Source organism: Tenrec ecaudatus, chromosome 2 (assembly GCF_050624435.1).
Source record: "Tenrec ecaudatus isolate mTenEca1 chromosome 2, mTenEca1.hap1, whole genome shotgun sequence".
NCBI lineage: Eukaryota > Metazoa > Chordata > Mammalia > Afrosoricida > Tenrecidae > Tenrec > Tenrec ecaudatus.
In genome coordinates this window covers 20,374,195-20,393,546 of record NC_134531.1, presented here as the reverse complement: position 1 = coordinate 20,393,546, position 19,352 = coordinate 20,374,195, and the positions used below count along the sequence as shown (strand labels likewise).

Sequence of the window (19,352 nt, the reverse complement as noted above, 5' to 3'; positions counted from 1 at the left end):
TAGCACTCTGCCTACACAGAATAAAAGGGCACTTGTTAGAGAAGGGGCCTAGAGTCCATGTTTTCAAATTCTGAATTTTGATGCCTGACACCCTCAAAAAGTAGAGTGGAACATTTTTATGGGACTGAAGGTGAAAACAAAACCTGGTCACACATACAGGAATAGATTTGAGGAGTCAGAGTTCTCAACTATGGAAGCAGCTCTCCCAATCTGTACTGTAAAAACACTGCCTGGGATGGATTTGTGTGCAGAAAGCAATGTGGACACAGAAAGCAAGACTCTTTGGATGTGCAGGTGAATAATTTAAACTCGAAATAGAAAATGACTGCCTTGCCGGCACAGATTCAGGAAGTAGATGTAAATATTATCTGACCTCCAAAATGTATTGACAACACATCACCCAAGCCTGTGTTAGATATTTAATTCTTAATGGTAAGAATAAATTATTTATATTCTTAAGCAGAAACAACAGTTTGTACTTTGAGCTCCTTTGTCTAAATCAATGTTGCCCAAGAGAAAATAATGAGAACTATGAACTGCATATATTATTCTAAGTTCCCGTTAAGCTCAGTTGAAAAGATTAAGATTCTAAAGATAAAGCTAATTTAATGACCAGTTGATTTAAACAATTGTGTTCAAAATATTACCCTCTCAATGATTAACACAGTTATAATTAGAGTTACCTTTCTTTTATGAACTAGGTCTTTGAGTTTCAGTGAATAATTTAAAAATACAACCCATTTTGATTTCAAATGATCAGATTTCCTGTAAATAGTACATATCACTATTAGTTGCTTTATTAGACAATGTAGCTCCAAATGAAGTTTTTATGAACATTATATTTTCAGGAATAACTTCTGAAATAAAGTATACATATATGAATATATATATACCTAATATTTTATAGTATGGAGTGGTTGCTCTTTTCAGACATTGACATTATCCCATTGCCCCGTATCGACTCTTCTTCACAGAGGAATTAAAATCATGTCCTGTTTTATCTCCCTTTAAGGCAAGCCTTTATGGATAATATTGTGACTAAAATGTTGATGCAGCCCATTCATTTGCTAGCTTATCCCAAACTGATAAAAAGTGTCAGCATTAAGTACTTGAATGTGAGCATAAGCTAAGAGTGTCTTATACTCTTTTACTCTATTTGCATATGACTAAGCAAGTGTGGCTGAGTGGTCTACAAATTGCAATGTTTTATAGACATTTCATTAAACATAGATTGGTTTTTATGATAGTTCACATATATTTTCATATATAAAACAGTTCCTATCAAATGTATTTAATTTTTGAAACCCTTGTAGGTTCTGTACTTCTAGTCCCAAATGCCCAAATCCTTGCTTAGGGACTCTGGTAGCAAAGTGAACTATATGTGGGGGCTGCTAAGCACCAGATCAGCATTTCAAACACCTCATCTCTTCTTCAAGGGAAAGAGGAGGCTTTCTGCTCTAGTCAAGACAGACAGACAGACAGACAAAGAAACCCAAGTGGAAGTTCAACCTTGCCCTCTAGGGTCGCCGAATCTAAATCAACTTGATGGCAGTAAATTTGTTCATTGTATTTTTTTTGCTCACCCCTTATCTCACACAAGACATAGCTGTTATTTCATAGAGTTACCTCTGGCTTATGATGATTCCATATAGATAAAACTCACACTTATGGGTGTTTATTAGGGAAGTTAATAGGTTATCAGAGTCAAGGTCAGTAAACTGTAGGATACAGTCATTGGTCCACAGCATTACCTCTCCTCAGCCAGTAACCCATTCACTCACTGGTGCTCAGTCTCGCAGCCACATGGTCCCTTGGCCTTTACCTCTGTGAACCAGGAAGCCCAGCTGTTGCTCTATCGTAGAGTCCCATAGTCTGAGCACTGCTCCTCTTGCTCCGTAAATAGTCTCTGGTGACCCTGATGCCAGCCCCGACACTGCAACTAGAGATCTGTGGATCCCCATCTGTCCTTCTGAAGCTCCTGGCTTTCCCCTCTCTTCTCCTGTTTCACAGATGGCTCATCCTTATAGCCAAGGGGTTGGTACCAATAACTGCCCATCCCCTCTATCAGTATCACACATGTCCTACTCACCTAGTCCCAGCATATCATTTGGTGAGAATTATAGATACTTGAGTAGAAGAGTCATGTGGAAAAATCCCACTTCACTACACCTACGCTGTAGGCAATGGCCTGGTGAGCAAAAACTTGAAGGATGGTGAGAAGAACCAATAAAAATTGTCTAAATTTGTTTTTTCACCAAGGGGAATGCTTGCTCTACAATATGATATTCTTCGTTCTATGGGGAGTTCTGGTCACTCAGTGGTTAAGCAGTCAGCTGTCCACACAACGGCTGGGTTTCAACGCACCCTGTTGCACCTTGCCGTGAAGACTTGGTGGTCGGCTAACAAGAAAGATCCCTGCCTGAAAAACATAGACGGCAGTTGTAGTATGTCACCGGGAGTGGGCATTCGTCAAAAGTCAACCTAATGGCACCTAACAAGCGCATTTATTGAATGGGCCACATTCTCCTGGCATGGTGCGTAGCCCTTGGATTGTTAATTGCACAGTTCTCTGTAAAAACCCACCAGCTGCTAGCCCTGTGGGTGAAGGATTTGCACAGCCTCTGAAAGCCCACAGAGGGACACCATGTGCTGGAATTGACTAGACATCAATGGGTACTGTTCAGTTTGGTTTGGGGGAAGCTATTGAGAAATAGATGAATGCATTAAAGAATATAAGCATTTTATTTTAATAATGTTCCTCACAACACATAGACATAGACAAAGGAAGAAAACAAAATCAATATAGAATTATCCAGTGCCACCTGATAATAGTGCTGAAGTTGAAGTTCACTTTAAATATAGTGACATGAGTTTTGCTTTTAAAATGAATTATTAAACAACAGTTGGTTTCCTTTGCTCATAATACATCTTTTGTTTAATTGTAACTAATTTCTATCAAGTCTGTAAAAAGAACAACAACCTGGATCATTCATCTAAGTTAACCTGAACAAATGGGCAGATAATTTTTTTTCCAATATAATCCTCTAAAGCAGGTTTCCCCTTTTTCTTTAATTGGTGGCAGGTATAATGAAACTTTGGATGAAGCTCATCGTGTGATCTTATTAATTTAATGTATCTTTGTAAATCTGTTTTATAGGTCCCTTTAGATGGACTATAATACAGCAGCGATCTTTTCATCAAAAGGATTAATGCCCGCATTATCATTGCTGCAATAAAATACGAAGCTAAGTGGTGGAGGCCACAGACATCTCAAAGCTGGATCCCACAAGTCGACAGTAAGCGTGGGAGTTCTTGTTGCTCTGCTGTCGAAAGCCATTGCCAATGCTTACAAGGAACTGCTTATCCCTCCTTCTCTGGGTCCTGTTGGATGGAGGTCTCCTAATACCACTTCAACCGCAGCCACCACCCACTTTAGTCACCGGACCCAAAGAGAATGTCATCCACCTGCGAGGGCGGCGTTCTCATTTGCAGCGAGTTAAACGTGGCTGGGTATGGAATCAGTTCTTTGTGCTGGAAGAATACATGGGCTCCGAACCACAGTATGTGGGAAAGGTAATGATGATTTCCTTCTGACAAAGAGACAACATGCATTGTTTTGTGTGGTTCTATTTGTTGCACAAGGATTGAATATCCAGTGACTGAATACTGGAATTGCAATCCATGAGACCTGGTTTCTGTCCTGACTCAATGGCTTGGGTGAGTTTTGTCATAGCATGTACTGCCTATTTGTTCCAATGTCTTGCTGACTATTTTCATGAGTGTGGTAGATATTTTGCTCCTATCTGTGACATCCATTACAGAATACATGAAGTGAATTTAAAAAAATATCTTGAAAATTCCTTCATAATATGTGATTGCTCAAAGTCATTCTGAAATTGTGAAGCACCAACAGACACAGAAAAATCACCAGGCATAAATATTTGAAACGAACATTGATGTTCTTACTGACCAAAGATGTCAATATACCAGGCAATATGGATTGATTTCTGAATTGAATGCATTGGCTTCACGCTTTCTAAAAAAACCAAAACATGGGTTCGTTATATGTTTGCAAGTTATTTATGTCCAAAATAATAAATCTTTGAGGCCAAGTATGTACATATTAATTTCCCACACAGCACATAGAATTTATATCATATCATAAGTTTATGAAGATTTTATTATTTTTCCCCCATATAGTTGATGGATGTCTGTTTCAGCAGATTTCTGTTTGACTGCTTTCTTTCTTTCTTTTTTTTTTTACACTGTCGCAGAGTATCTGCCAATCACCAGCTACTGAGCAAACTGGGAATGGAATGGGTCTCTGACAGGCTTGTTTTCCCGCCCATCTCTGAAGCTGGCAGAATACTAGAACTGCTTGCATTCTTAAATAAATCCATTGATCCATATTTGGAATAAATACAATTTATTTACCCTTCCAAGGAAAACTCTTTTCCTCCCAATTTCTTTTATTTGATTTCTGTTAGCTTTTTTTAATTTCAAAAATATTTTTGAATTAAATTTGGGTGAAAACATAAATATTTGAAGAAGGCGTCAGAGAAAAATGGAAAAACCACGAGGAGAAGAAGAAATCCATTGCAAGAAAAAACCATAGGGAGCAGTCAAAGGAGTTTTATGACTCTTCCCAATTAAACTCCTCACCACCTTCTCAAAGCCTAAGCTAAAGAGAATGTGAAGGCTCTTCTAATTTAAATATTGGGTCAAAGGAATTATTTCTATTTATAATTTACATTATTTGCCTTACATTTTTTGAAAGTTTATTTAAGAGAGAGTAAATAGTATCATGGAGGAACTCTTCAGGCATACTGTTGAAAATTAACACATACATAAGTGTACTGCTGGGATATATGGAGCCTTGGGAAAGCACTTTTGGTGGGGTACATATTTATCTATATCTGCATCTATCTATCTATCTATCTATCTATCTATCTATCTATCTATCTATCTATCAGCTATCTGTTTTTAAAAACTATAGTTGACAGATTTGTACCATTTTAACAGTCATATTTCTATCCTACAAAATAAATTCATATTCACTAATAGTACAAATTGACTTTTCAGGTGACCCGCCAGGAACTCGAACCTGCGAATAAAGCCAATCCCATAGGTAGCAGCTCTGGACATTTCTAGGGCGTCTAGTCAATTCATAGACTGAGTAGAAGGTCAGCATGCCTCAAAGGGAGAAATGCATAGAAGGATCTAATCAGATGCAATCCAATCATTTAGTACTCTATCCAGAAGGCATCACTACTTGTCCTTGACAAAAGAAGGGATCTAGAAAAATTCCATGATACTTACTCCCAAACACAGAATTGCACTAGTAGTCAAGACAAGAGCGCTCACTTACTGAACTAAGGGCATTATTACACAAAGTTTCCGTTAAGGAACTGTGGAATAAAATGGTCAGTAAATCCCTGTGGCGAGATACATTTATTTACAGGAGGTACATAGAAGCTATGTTTTGTGATTGGGTTTAATATAAAGGTAGAATATCAATATCTAAAACAAATGGGTGGGGAAGACTTAGCTGGGTTCTCTTGGCTCTGCTTATGACAGCAGGTAGATATTACATTAGGATTCCTAGAAAATATCTGAGAAGACTCTTTTGTTATTGAAACAGATCCATTGATTTTAGTTTCCAGACTTTGATGGTTTCTTTGATGGTGAAACTGACTTTAATTCTACGCTAGACAGATGAATAGTTTACGTCTCAATGGAGGCTTGGAGAAAGCGTAAATGTAATTGTTGATACAAGTTCTTGTTTGATGCTCTAAATTCATGCTTTTTCTATTTTTCAATCTATCTGCCTTTTAAAACATTAATTTCCATTGTTTTTGTTGGTGCCATTCAATTTATTTTGACTCATAACCAAAATAATAAATAGTCTACGACATTGGTGTCAATTGTGTCTAATCGTGACTACATAGAAGAAAGAAACACTGCTCCACACAGTTTCCAAGGCTGTAAATGTTTATACAGCAAATGGTCGTGAAGGTGGCCGGCTATATCTGACCTCATCTCACCTATCTAGTGGAATGAGGCAAGGATCAAACAGACCTTCCCCCTTCATCCGTCTTTACCCTAACACCAACCATTCCTACTATGACATTCCATTTCTTTACTGGGCTTGGCCATTCGTTGCAGTGGCCACACAAAGCTCGCATACAATACTCTTGATGGGGGGGCTTTATTAAGGAGGCTAACAGGTTACCACAGCCAGGACCAGCAAACAGTAAGGATATGCCTTTTGTCCACAACAAGAACTCTCCTTGGCCAGTAACCAAGTCTATCTTGGTCCTCGGGCCTCAATTACATGCCACCTTGGCCTTTGCTTCATAGCGAGGAAAGGAGTTCACCTGTTTTTCTGTCCCATCGTCTCCAGTAAGATGACAAGAGGGCACCCCATTGTCTTGGGGCTTCTCCTTTGAGTCTCTGTGTCAGTCTCTGGTACATATGATTTTGGTGGCTTCCGCTACTTCCGACAAACATCTTGGACTTGCTCTTTCAATGGTCTTGGGTTTTCTCTGCAGCCCAGATGAGTCTGATACACGGAAGAATGGTTTCCATGGACGAGTGGTTTTGGTCTGTTAAATGATCATATCCTCTTAGTATTCTTGCCAAAACCCTCTACTAAGATCAAGATTTAAGCACACCCACCCCTTAATGCTGTAACGGAACTCTCTCCACACGGGGATCATAACCACAGGCATAGAGTACAGAATTATCGTACATCACATAAGGAATTATGTTGACAACATCGCAGTTTACAGAAGCATATTGCTACACTCAATATTTTTTCCAACAGAGCTGCTAGAAGTTGCAAATGACTGACCTTGTTCTTTAGAGAATGTATCACCAGGGCTCATTCTGATAAAACATGTCTGGCTCATAGAAACCCTCAGGGACAAAGTAGAATTGCCCCATGGGGTTCCAAGTCTGATTACATGGTGGGAGTGGAGAGCCTCATCTTTCTCCTCAGAGCTGCTCTCAGGTTCAAACTGCTAGCCTTTTAGCTGGCGGTTGAACACATGACCCACTCTGCCACCCTGGCTCCTTTCTGACCCACATGCAAAGCCAAACTCTCTGTCACCGAGTTGATGCCAACTCATTGTTATTGGTGACTTCCAGTCCGTGCCGACCCATAGCTACCCTGTGCACACCAGAAAGATACACTACACAGTCCTATGCCATCTTTACAATCGTTTCCACACCTGAGTCCATTGATGCAGCCACTGTGTCCATCTCATTGAGGGCCTTCCTCTTTTTCATGCCCCCCTCCAGTTTCCCAAGCATGATGGCCTTCTCCAGAGATTGATCTCTCCTGATGATATGTCCTAATATGTAACATGAAGTTTTGCCATTCTATCACTCAAGGAGCATTCTGGCTGCACTTGAATAAATCAATGTCTCTTTTTAGCTGTTCATTGACTGCTGTTTCCATGAGCAGTAATTGTAGATCTAAACGAGACAAAATAGTCGCCAGCATTAACCTTATCTCCATGTATCACGATGTTATCTATGCGGACACACACCAGCCCTGCAGACAGCATAGAACAGTACCCGTGAGTTTTCCAGACTGTAACTCTTTAAAGAAGTAGAAGGCCCTGTCTTTCTCCTGCAGAGCAGCTAGTGAATGGTTTTGAACTGCTGACCATGTAGCTAGCAGCTCAATGAGTAAGCACACCATGAAAGATCCATTTCTCTCCCAGAGTTACCATAAAAGCACAGCAATTGAAAACCTAGGGATTATAACTTTAGACTAATACACAGAGGTTCACCATGATTAGGAACAAAACCAAGGCTGCTTGCATATATATATATATATATATATATATATATATATATATATATATATATCCTGATTTATAATCTTAAAAAGACTTAAATTCTAATCTTAGTCTCAAAAAGATGACAGCAGAAGGCCTATTAAGAACTGTAGGTTCTCAAGGAGACCTGTAAGTGGTTGTCGACCCAAATGAGGGAAACACATTTTAATTGAGGTTGTAGCAGAGATGACGGCTATTTTAACAATCCAGAAGATGTGAAGTGAGGTAAAATAACTGGTTTAAATATTTGAGCCTACGTATCCATATAGGTAGGCAAGAATGAGTCGGAACGGATTCAATGGCACCTAATAGCCAAATAAGCATTAAATGGCATGTGCAATGGGCCATAGGTATAAACAACGCACTGAATGGCTGAATTTCCATAACTAGAACAGTTGTTTTATTCTTAATAGCTTGACTATCCAGAAAAGCATCTTGCTTGAGTGTTAATATGGACTGAATTATATTCCTAGAATGATCAAGTTGACAACAATTTCAGAGATAACTTGAAGGTAAGGAAGCAAGCATAAAGATGATCAGATTTAGGAGAAAGTTACATCAGGTAGTGTATCTAGCAATTACCTAGGGAAAGAAATATTAAAATTGAGGTTTGAAAATTGGAACGATGATAAAATACTTCAGGATCCATTGGTCATAAAACTATTTTTAAAAAGCAAGACAAATTGGAGATATATGATCCAGGAAATACCTGCAGAACTTACTAGATCATCATATGTAGAGTAAAAGAGAACAATAATTAAAATATGACACAGAGTTTTCTGACATATTTCACTACGACCCTTCACTGGGTTGGAATGAAACTAAGACATGAAATGATCGATGTTTGGCTTGACATATCCGTAGTGACTTAAAAGTGTAAAAAATTAAATCTCCCGTATTCATTGAAATGCATTCATGTAGAATTCAAAAGAACTATGAGGGAAATCTAAATAACCTGTGGGTAGATGGTAGCTAAAATCATATAAACAGGGAAAACAGGGAAAGTTTCAAATAGAGTAAAAGAAGACTGCTTTCTCAGAGCAAAGCAAATGAACTCATTAGTCAGAGGTAAAACAGAACATTACATAGTGTCATGGAAGGATAAACCGAAAGAAAGCTTTAAGCATAAGTAATGACACGTGGCGTTGAACTCTATAGGGCAAATTAACTAATGACAGAAAAGTCTTCATTGATTTGGGCAATTAGTGAGCCAGAAGGTGACCTTTAATGGCTTTAATGGTGCATTAGGGTAGAAAAAGAATAAATATAGTATATAGTTGAATGATCGGCCTAACATAGAATAACCACATCTTCCTCTAAAGCTTAAAGAAAAAAAAAAAAGCTATAAGTGCAGCCAGTGGGCACCATGTCAAAAGTGTAGGTGCGAGAAAGTGCCCATGTCTCCATTTTGATTTAATGATTACAAAAGAGTGAGTGGCTTAGAAAGAAGGAGGTGGAGGGGGTGACTGCTAAAAGCTCCAGGTCACTTTTGTGGCCTAGAAGGAGTGACTTTTTAAAAGATTTTCAGGTCATAGAACTAATTTGCAATGCGTGCATTTCTTCATCAGGAAGTAGAATCCCAAGAGAAAGCTAGGCGGGGTGGGGGCGGGCGGAAGAAGTAGATGATTGGGTCAATTCAATATTGGAATTTCAGATGGCAGAGGAGTCCTGGTGATGTGATGTGTTATGCATTGAACTGTTGACATGGGGGTGGTTTCTGGAGGAAAGATGAGTCTGTCCACTCCCCTAAACATTGAACATCTTGGAAACCTCAAAGCAGAGTTCTCCTCTGTCCTATAGGATTGCTATCAGTCAGAATCAAGCTGATGGAACTGAGTTTGAGAGAGTGTGAATGAAGAAAGAGATAGGTAAGAAAACAACTCAAGAGGAGCCAAAGTGGAGCTTCAAACTCAAAGAGAAGCACCAATAACCATCTTGTTTTCCCTATATATGAAAATCAAAGCAATGGTGTTAAAACTGTGGCAGCCATATATAAAAGTTGGTATTTAATAAGTGAAAAAGAGCAAAGGGGGATTAAAGAAGAGATGGGATAATAAAGTTCATTACATGGTTAGAATTGCTTTGTAAAGATAAATGATTAGTGGTTTATGAAATGAACCCATTATCGGGTGACATCTTGACATTTGGGAACAAATTTGATGCTACGAAATTATACTACCATGTTTAAACTGAAACTTCCCTAGCTCAGCAGTGTTTATCCTTTCCATTCTGGAGCCAAGTCGCCTTTTGAATAGCCCCTATTTACGTTTCGTTGCGTGATTGATTCCTGACATGTGAATGATTGCTATCATTGTGATTATTTTTCATGTGCATTCCAATATTCATGGTACCAACTCAATCCTCATAGAAGCCTGGCACTGCTCTGCCTGATGAGGCACACGTCTGCCATTCAGATATCAAAGCTGAGTTTGTAGAAATGGAAGAGCTCAAATCTTTTTTTTTTAAGAATTGCAAATAATAGGAAAGTTTGACAATGTGAGGTCATTTAAATCTTATGCATCCTTTTGACTACTTCATCACTTTCTTAGTTAACTAGTGATGCTTGACTGATAAACCACAAGTACATGGATTTAACCTGCAGAAATTCTCTCTCTCTCTCTCTCTCTCTCTCTCTCTCTCTCTCTCTCTCACACACACACACACACACACACACACACACACACACACACACACACACACACACACACACTTCCTGGGGGAAAGACCTTGTTTGTTTTCAACATGCATTGGGCCCCAGTGTTCCTATATGTCTTGGCATCAATCTTGCTATGAGTCCAGGAGTTTTTGGTGCAGGGACACTTGGTCTAAAGCACTCACTCCACTCCCAATTATTTTTTCCTTGATTCTGGTCAGGTCCTTCCATCTCGGTTTTCTCTCCTTTTATTCCCCAGGGAAACTCTGGCTGCATCTATTCAATGATGCGACTGGATTAAGGGTTGTTGTGAGTTGGTACCATCAAGGCCATCCAGCTCCTTAGAAACTGTCTGCACAACAGAACGAAACCCTGCAGCAGCCTCACAATTGCCCCCATGGTTGAGCCCACTGTTCCAGCCACTGTGTCAGTCCATCTCATTGACACTCTCCCTCATGTTCTCTGTCCCTCTACTTGACCAAGCATGGTGTCCTTCTGCAGGGAGCAGTCTCTCCTGGCATGTCTAGAGTCTGTAAGACAAGTCTCATATCCTTGTTTCTCAGGATCATTCTGGTTGTACTTCTCCCATACTGACTGATTTGTCTGTTTAGCAGCCCACAAGACATTCAATTTTCTTACTCAGCGCCAAGATTCAAGTACATCAATTCTTCTTCAGTCATCCTGATTTAATATCCAACTTTCACATGCATATGAGACAATTGAAAATACTGTAGCCTGACTCAAGTCCACCTGAGTCCTCAAAGTTACATCTTATTTTTCAATACTCTAAAAGTCCTAGTGCAGCAGATTCACCAAATGCAACACACCTTTGGGCTTGATGGATGCTTCTATGAGCATTTATTATGGATCCAAGTCAAACACAATCCTTGATAACTTCAAAATATTCTCTCTCATGATGTTTCCTTCTCAGCTAGTTGTGAGGATTTGTATCCCATTTGCATTGAACCATATCATACACTGAAGGCTGCAATCCTGGATCCTCATGAGCAGGCGCTTCCAGTTGTCTTCACGTTCAGCAAGCAGGGTTGTGTCATCTGCATGTCTCAGGTTGTTGATAAACCCACCTCTCTAATAAGCCTCCCTTTCCCCACAGCGCTCTTCCTGGAATCCATCTTCCCTAAGGATTTACTGAGCACACGTATTTGAATTAGTCTGGTGAGAGGATAGAACCCTGATACACAGCTTCCTGATGTTAAACCTTACAGTATCCCTTGCTCTGTTCACATACCTGCCTCTAGATCCATGTTCTTCCTTCAAAGGAGAACGATGAAGTGTTCTGGTTTTCCTATAAAACACAAGCAAACACTTTTTTCTGGCATTCTCTGCTTTAAGCCAAGATCCATAGGATATTAGTAATGTTATCCTATGTCCTACATCCTCTTCTGAATCTGGCCTGAATCTCTGGGAGTCATCACCTCCCTTAAGGATGATCTTCAGCAAAATTATATCACTCTAATCATCTTACAACTGATTTGTCAATAACAACATATCATATCATAGGAGATAACTACCTAACTGAAAAATCCATATCATTACATATCTGCTAAACCACATGGCATCATGGCCTAGCTTAGTTGACATATTTTGGTGTGTCTCTGTGTGGGGTGTGAAATGGCAAAAATCAGTGCATGATATTTACATATCAGAGAAACCTCACAATATATTCAAGTGCCTTAAGTCCATGTCTAATCCATAATCCACTCTACTGTCAATGGAAATGGCCTGGTCATTGAAGCACCGGAATACTAGAAGGGACTGCTTCCTTTAATGTTTAAAGCTTTAACAATTGTTGTTGATGTTTTATTTGTTGAGACTAATCTGACGGTTTATAGCTCACTTTGGATCTTAAACATAACCCTGAGTTTTATACTCTTTCTCAATACATAAGATTACCTTTGGAACAATTGTCTTACAACATGATTAGATCTCACTGCACTAAAAATAAAATTATTTGAAATAGAACTAGAAGAAGAAATGACATAATAAAGTTATTGTCTAACAGTTAATGCCCATTGAGCATTAGTTTTCTGTCCTTTAAAATCTGTTTCTTGCTTCTAGTATCACAGTAGTTTTATGGTGCTTGCATCGTGAAGTTTTATGTCTCTGCTTTAATGAAACTAGTAAGATGCTAAATGTCATTCAGCAGTTTTTAAAATATTTTTTGGTTTTGTATTTTAATAAATCTTTTTATTGGGGCTCATACAACTCTTATCACAACCCATATTTATATTAATTGAGTAAAGCACCCTTAGGCATTCAATAGATGAATCCTAGCAACCATAATTTCTAAAATTACATGAAAATCATTAAGATTTGAGTACTACGTTTTTTCGTTCTCTATTCATCCTTCCTTTTTGATTCTTTCTGTTGTTCTACCTCCATCCTTTTCTTTAAACTTATTTATAATTTCCTCTTAAGTTATTCTATTTCGCTCAAATATTTCTCTGCCTTCGTATGCCTAGATATCTGATTATACTGACTTAAACCAGGAGGTTTTGATTCAATCCCCAAATCATAGCATTAATTCTCACTCATAGTGACCTTATAGGACAGGGTAGAAATACCTCTGTGGGTTTATTAGACTTTCACTTTGTAGGAGTAGAAAGTCTCATATTTTGTCTATGGACCTGTTGGGGGTTTTAAACTGCTGGCCTTTATGGTTAGAAGTCCAAATTGTAATCCACTATTCCATCAGGGTTTCTTATAATTAATTAGTCACGTGAAGGCTCTTAAGCACATGTGCATTGATCCATATTACTATTCAAATAGTGGGATATTATATTCCTATATTCAGTTGTAACCAGGAATATATTATGTGTAATAGCCTTTATAATAAATGGGGTGCTTGATTTGAGTGTGCCTGTGTATATCTGTGTGTACATGTCTGTGTGTACATGTGTGTGGGTTTCAGAAATCTTCGTTGTAAAATAGCATATGTTTTGAATGTTTGGATCCAAGTGTTTTGCAAAGAAAAGGGATGTTTGGAAAGCAATGCTGTGTGTGGGCTAAAACTGCTGAACATCTCCAGCTTGGGTATCACACAAAGTGACATGACCTTGGCTTCAGTGGAGAGAATAGAGAAGAACCCTGAGGACAGATACTGTATGAAAATATCTCACAAATAAACAGGGAGAGCAGTCATGACCTAGATTTTAAATGTGATACTCTAACCGTCTAACAACACGGAGTTGATAAACTCATGTCAGAGTTAGGTCATTAAGCCCACGCAGGAAATTTGAATGGGTTCTTTGGGTACTGCTTAAATATGCAGTTGCTATTCTCATTGTTATGTCTCAATGTATAATTTGAAGGCTACAATTAATTTTTAATGTTTCTTTTTTCTATGGACCTAGAACTCTCTGACCTTAAAATCAATACCAGCAGGAGGAAGAGTGAGTACACTCTAGACATACTTTCAAGGATGTTAACATACCTGTTCACACAGGTTTGGTTGTGATTCTGTGATGCAACTTGGTGCCAGATTTTCTTTTCTTGCCCTGGACAAAATAATAAGATCATATCTAAATGGGAGTGGGGTAGATTTGAGAACATAAGAAAACTGAGGGCAATGATTTGCTTTCTCCCAGCTCCTCATGTCTACTCTTCCCACACTCAAACCATGAAAATTGAGCCCGGTTGTTTATGATCCACAAAAGCCACGTAATTAAGCATCCACTTAAATGTAAACACGGACAATGGTCGTGCCGACACTAAAGGGCTGCCAACTGAGCTCCATTAAGGGGTACTGAGGTTGTCAAATATGTCACTGGCATCCTTGCCTCGACGGAGCACTCTGGTCATACTTTTTCCAAGACAGATCTCTTTATCCTGTTGGCAGCCCGTGATGCTTTCAGTGTCCTTCTACACCACCACAAGTCAACTGCATTCTTTAGCCTTTGATCTTCCTTATTCAATGTCCAACTTTCACATGAATATGGGACAATGGAAAATACTAAGGCTTGAATTAGGTGTATCTGAGTCCTCAAAGTAATATCCTTGTTCTTCAACACTCTGAAAAGTTCTTGTGCCACAGATTTATCTAACACAAGATCTATTTTCATCTCTTGACTGCTGCTTTCATGAGCATTTATTGTGCATCCAAGCAAGACAAAAATCTTTGACAATTTCAACCTTTTCCCATTTATCATGATGTTACCTATTGGTCCAGTTGTAAGGATTTTTGTCTGCTTTACACTGAATTGTAATCCAAACTGAGGGCTGCAGTCCTGGATCTTCATCAAGTGCTTCATGTCCTCTTCACTTTCAGCCAGCCAGACTGTGTTATCTCCATATTTCCTGGTGTTAATAAGCCTTCCTCCTATCCTAATGCCACAAACTTCTTCATCATATTCAGTATTGAATATTAATTCATATAGAATTTTTATTTTATGCCAACACCTAAGTAATGTGGGTTTTGTTTTCCATAGTTTCATGTAAACATATGAAATCTTGTGTTGTAGGTACACAATTTCATGTCAACTTGATAAATAGAATGAACGGGTGGAGTCTAGCCTGTCAATCAGATCACAGCCTTTCTTCCTTCCTGGCTATGAGCCACTCTTTCTCTCTCTCTGCTTGTCGTTCCTGGTGACAAGCCATGTGGAGCCATACTGATGGCAGCCAGAACCCTGGAGAGGTGTCCACTGTCATTGGACCAACAGGACTTTCCACCCACTGGCCTGTGATCTTCCTGCATTCAGCACTGTTGCATGTGCTGTGTGAGCCTGAAGAATGCATGTGCTAACATCAGATTTATAGGCTAATATCAAACTTATGGATTTGATCTGCACTGGGCTGGACTATTTTATTGATGAATACTTACTTCTTGATATAAATTTTTCTCTGACACAAATAGGAGTGTCTTTGTTTCTCTAGTCGACCTGGTCTAACACACCAGGGTCAGAGAACAGTAACTGGATCACCACACAGCAAGCATCATGAATATCAGGATGACTGTATCAGACCCTCTTTGTTGCTTAGGGGGGATGGGCAGGCACCTGCTATTGGTGAAAGTTTCCTCTCTCTCATGATTCAGAGAATAATCCTGGCCTTTGAGAATCCAAAGATTTTTCCAATGGGGAATGACCCTGACTGGTCTGGCACCAAAGGTATTATCCTTCTTCACCAGTTAATAAGCACGTCTATCCTCCCTTTACAGGGTGGAAACATCTTACATTACAAGATTAGCTCTGCAAGCGTTCATGAAAATGACATCTCAAAGACCGAAAAGGACATGTAGAGATCTTGTGCAAGGCAAATAAGAATGCTAGAAAGCCATGGATTGTTCTCTCCCAGCAGTGCAGTGGGGTGGCGTTTGGAAGCAACTCCACGCTATGTAGTGACTTAGAAGAGTGACTACGTTATATGAAGTTGCTTCAATACGTGCAGTGACCGGGTAGGGACTTGGGGCCGTGAAGGAGCCCTGACAGCATAGTGCTTACATGAGGGGCTGCTAATGGCAGGGCTTTCCACTCCCATACTCAGCTGCAGTCTCAAAAATACACGGGCGCTGCTTTGTCCTGCTTTAGAGGTTCATTATGAGTGAATGTGGACCCAGTGGCAGTGAATTTGTTTTTTAGGAAAGTTGGAAGATGTTTAAATGCCTTCTTCTGACAGAGAATTCTGCTAAACCAGTAGTCAAAGGGGCTCCCTCTGTCTCTGTGTCTCCTTCCCTGTGTGCACACACCTACAGTATGCAATAATGCCATAATAATTCCAGTATTTACAAAGCTGCTCCCTTCTAAAATTTTGGGCCCAGAATTATAAATGTCATTCTTGGGCTACATTCTAAAAGTCAAGGAGAGGTGGAAATCAATTTATGAGGAAAAGTTCCACCTCTTCTTTTGAGCGTTCTCTTCTTCCTCATTCTTAGTGATGTTGGTTTTACCGATTAGCGATCTCCTCATCTAGCATTCCGCTGATAGTAACGCCACAGGGTTCGCTCCCACCTCCCATGGGTCAGACTGCCATACTATGGTGGCTTGTGTGTTACTGTGATGAGGAAAGCTTCACGTATTCTTATCACCTGAATAATCTTTGAACAATGACATCTTTAAAAGTCCCCCTTTGCTTTAGACTGTCTACCAATCAGAACACCAAATGATTTCTTTACGCCTGAACCCACATTCATAAAATAACAAAAATGGAACTCATGGGAACTAAGAATAATTTAAAAATCTACCCACTAATTAAAGAGACACTGGTTTATGAGAAAGATTGGGTTTATCTGGCCACTGTCAAAGTCTAGTTTTAGAAGCACAACAAAATATGAAGAGTCTGGCAGAATCTGGAGGGGAAGGGTGTTGTTAAATTGTTGGAATCTTAAGAGACTGGATGATTGATGAGCAAAGGACAAAGGAGATGTAAAATGGAAATATTTTAAAAGGTAGGAGAGGAAAAGAGCAATAAAAAATTGCCTGCAAATCTAGTAGTTACTCTCCAGATAGTGCTTTTAAAGATTATCTAAAGGTCCAATGTATATTTTCAAATGCCAAGGAATTACAGCAAGGGTACAATTTTGTGGTGAATCCCTGAACATTCTGGTGGCAGTGATGTATTTGGCAACCCCAGAACCTTTTAAAGGAACTTAGTTTACAGCCCTGTACTGTTTGCACAACCACTGTCTGTATTTACATTTAAGGGACTTCTCTGCTGTGTAATCCTGATTGTGGCTCGGGGTTACCACTCTGACAGTTAACATTTACCCGGAGCCAGACTCGGGATTCCCGCCAGCGAGGTTAAATGGATGCTTACATATCTTTGGCTTTCGTGGATCATATAACCACCGGGCTCAATTTTTATGGCTTGAGTGTGGCAATAGCAGACACGAGGAGTTGGGAGAAACCAAATCATTGCCCGCAGTTTCCTGATGTTCTCGATTCTACCCCACTCCCATGTAGAGCTGATCCTATTATTTTTCCGGAGTGAGAGAAGGCGTTCTGACAGCGAGTAGCAGCACAGAATCACAGCCGCACCGTCCTCCCTCACATCTGGCACGTGTGTTAGCATCCTCGAAAGAGCCTCCAGAGCTCTTCCTGCTGACACTGATTTTAAGTTCAGGGAGTTCTAGGTCCATAGAAAAAGGAAGCATTAAAAATTACTTATAGCCTTAAAATTATACATTAAATTAGAACTTGGAAAATTATAAACTGTATACCAAATTCAGTAGGTTGCCTGCTTTTGTAACAAAGTTTAATCAGAACGCAACCAAGCCCATTTTTTAAATGTGAAATATATGGCTGCTTCTACATGCTTGAGGGAGAGGAGTAGGTGCAACTGAAAAACGTAGAGCTCAAAAAACCTAAAATATTTACTAGATGGACCTTTGGAGTACAAACTTGCTCACCTTCATTCAGGTTCCACACAACAAGGGCCCAGTAAGGAGATAGGTCTTATAGCCATCTAAACTGCTCTCTCACATCTGCGTCTAGAAGATGTGGATTTCCAAGGGATGAGGGCTGATCATGAGAAATAGACCTACTTGTTAAAACAAAAAAATAGCAAGGTCCCTTGGAAAATGCATTCTTTTGTATCACGAATGACCTTATGACCTCAATAAACAAGAAAAATATAAAATATTACTGAGTAAATCATACCATGATATTTTCAGGATCATATTGTATTGTGTTTAAAGTATAATAAAATGAGATTAGGGAGATTTTGTTATCTATATGTGAGATAATATATGTCGATTTTCAGAAATTATTGTTACTATATTAATGTTCCTATATTTTCCTCCTGCTGCACTTTAGAACTGAGAATAGAAACTAATCATTTCGTATTGAACATGAGCGACAGTATTTTAATGTACCTCAATGTTCTTTCAATTACTTGGCACAAAGGAATCATTTAAGAGGATTATACTCTATGGTGTGAAGTAAGACACAGATTTCCATGTCCATTTTAACTTCTCATTTCTCAAGAAGCCCTTGACCGTGTGACCAAGTCAAGCTCTTTACTCCCATGTTCCTATGTAAATATATCCATATGGCTAGACTGATGCTGAAGTGTGTTCTTAGACACATGGTCAAATAATTGGGGAAATAATTGCTAGAATTCAGTAAGATCACTTAATAGAGATTGTGAGTCTTCCTATTGTAAAGCACAGAAAAAATAATCCCAGCAAGGGTTAAAAATATGTTGGGGAATTCAAATAAGACTTAACTAGTTTCATGCATATAAAATAAAGAAAATGAAGAATATGGAGGCTTTTAGCATACTAAAGATGCCATAAAGGCTATAATATGCATTTGGAGAAAACATTTGAAAATTTATATAGACTCTCTTATTTGTTTTTCTTTTGTATAACTTCAAACTCCCACTGATGTATTAAAGAAGCATAAGAATAAATTATTTGACCTTACATAAATTTAAAACATTTGAATTTTGTAAATGATCATTAGATTTTAGATTTCATAATGGCTGTTTTCAAATTTAAACCTAGAGTTTTATTAATAAATAAAATACGTACTAACTAATTGATTTAGATCTTATTTCCACTGGGTAGTCCGTTCTGGAACAAACAAGTATCAGTTAAACATCAAGCTTGGTTATAGACACAGCATTAGATACAGTTTGTTGTTGGTAGGTACCATCAAGGCCTCTCTGACCCACAGCATCCCTATGCACAGCAGAAGGAAACACTGCGCCATCCTGCACCATCCTCACAACTGTTCCTATGCCCGAGCCCACTGATGCAGCCATGGTGTCGTCCATCCCTTTGAGCACTTTCCTTGTTTTCATCACCTCCCCTCATTACCAAATACTATGCCTCCAGGGCCTGGGCTCTCTTTAAAATATATCGAAAGTATGTAAAACGGAGTCTTGCCATC

At 39.0% G+C, this 19,352-nt stretch overlaps 1 protein-coding gene across 2 annotated transcripts in view; it reads left to right on the top strand.

Moving 5' to 3' along the window:
• The first annotated feature begins 3,342 nt into the window (after nucleotides 1-3,342).
• CDH12 (cadherin 12) overlaps nucleotides 3,343-19,352 on the top strand; it is a 344,128-nt gene continuing 328,118 nt past the window's right edge. For both annotated transcript variants that reach the window (XM_075542993.1, XM_075542992.1), the window contains exon 1: nucleotides 3,343-3,573. In XM_075542993.1, the coding sequence (XP_075399108.1) occupies nucleotides 3,343-3,573 (231 nt within the window). The remainder of the gene's footprint in view (nucleotides 3,574-19,352) is intronic.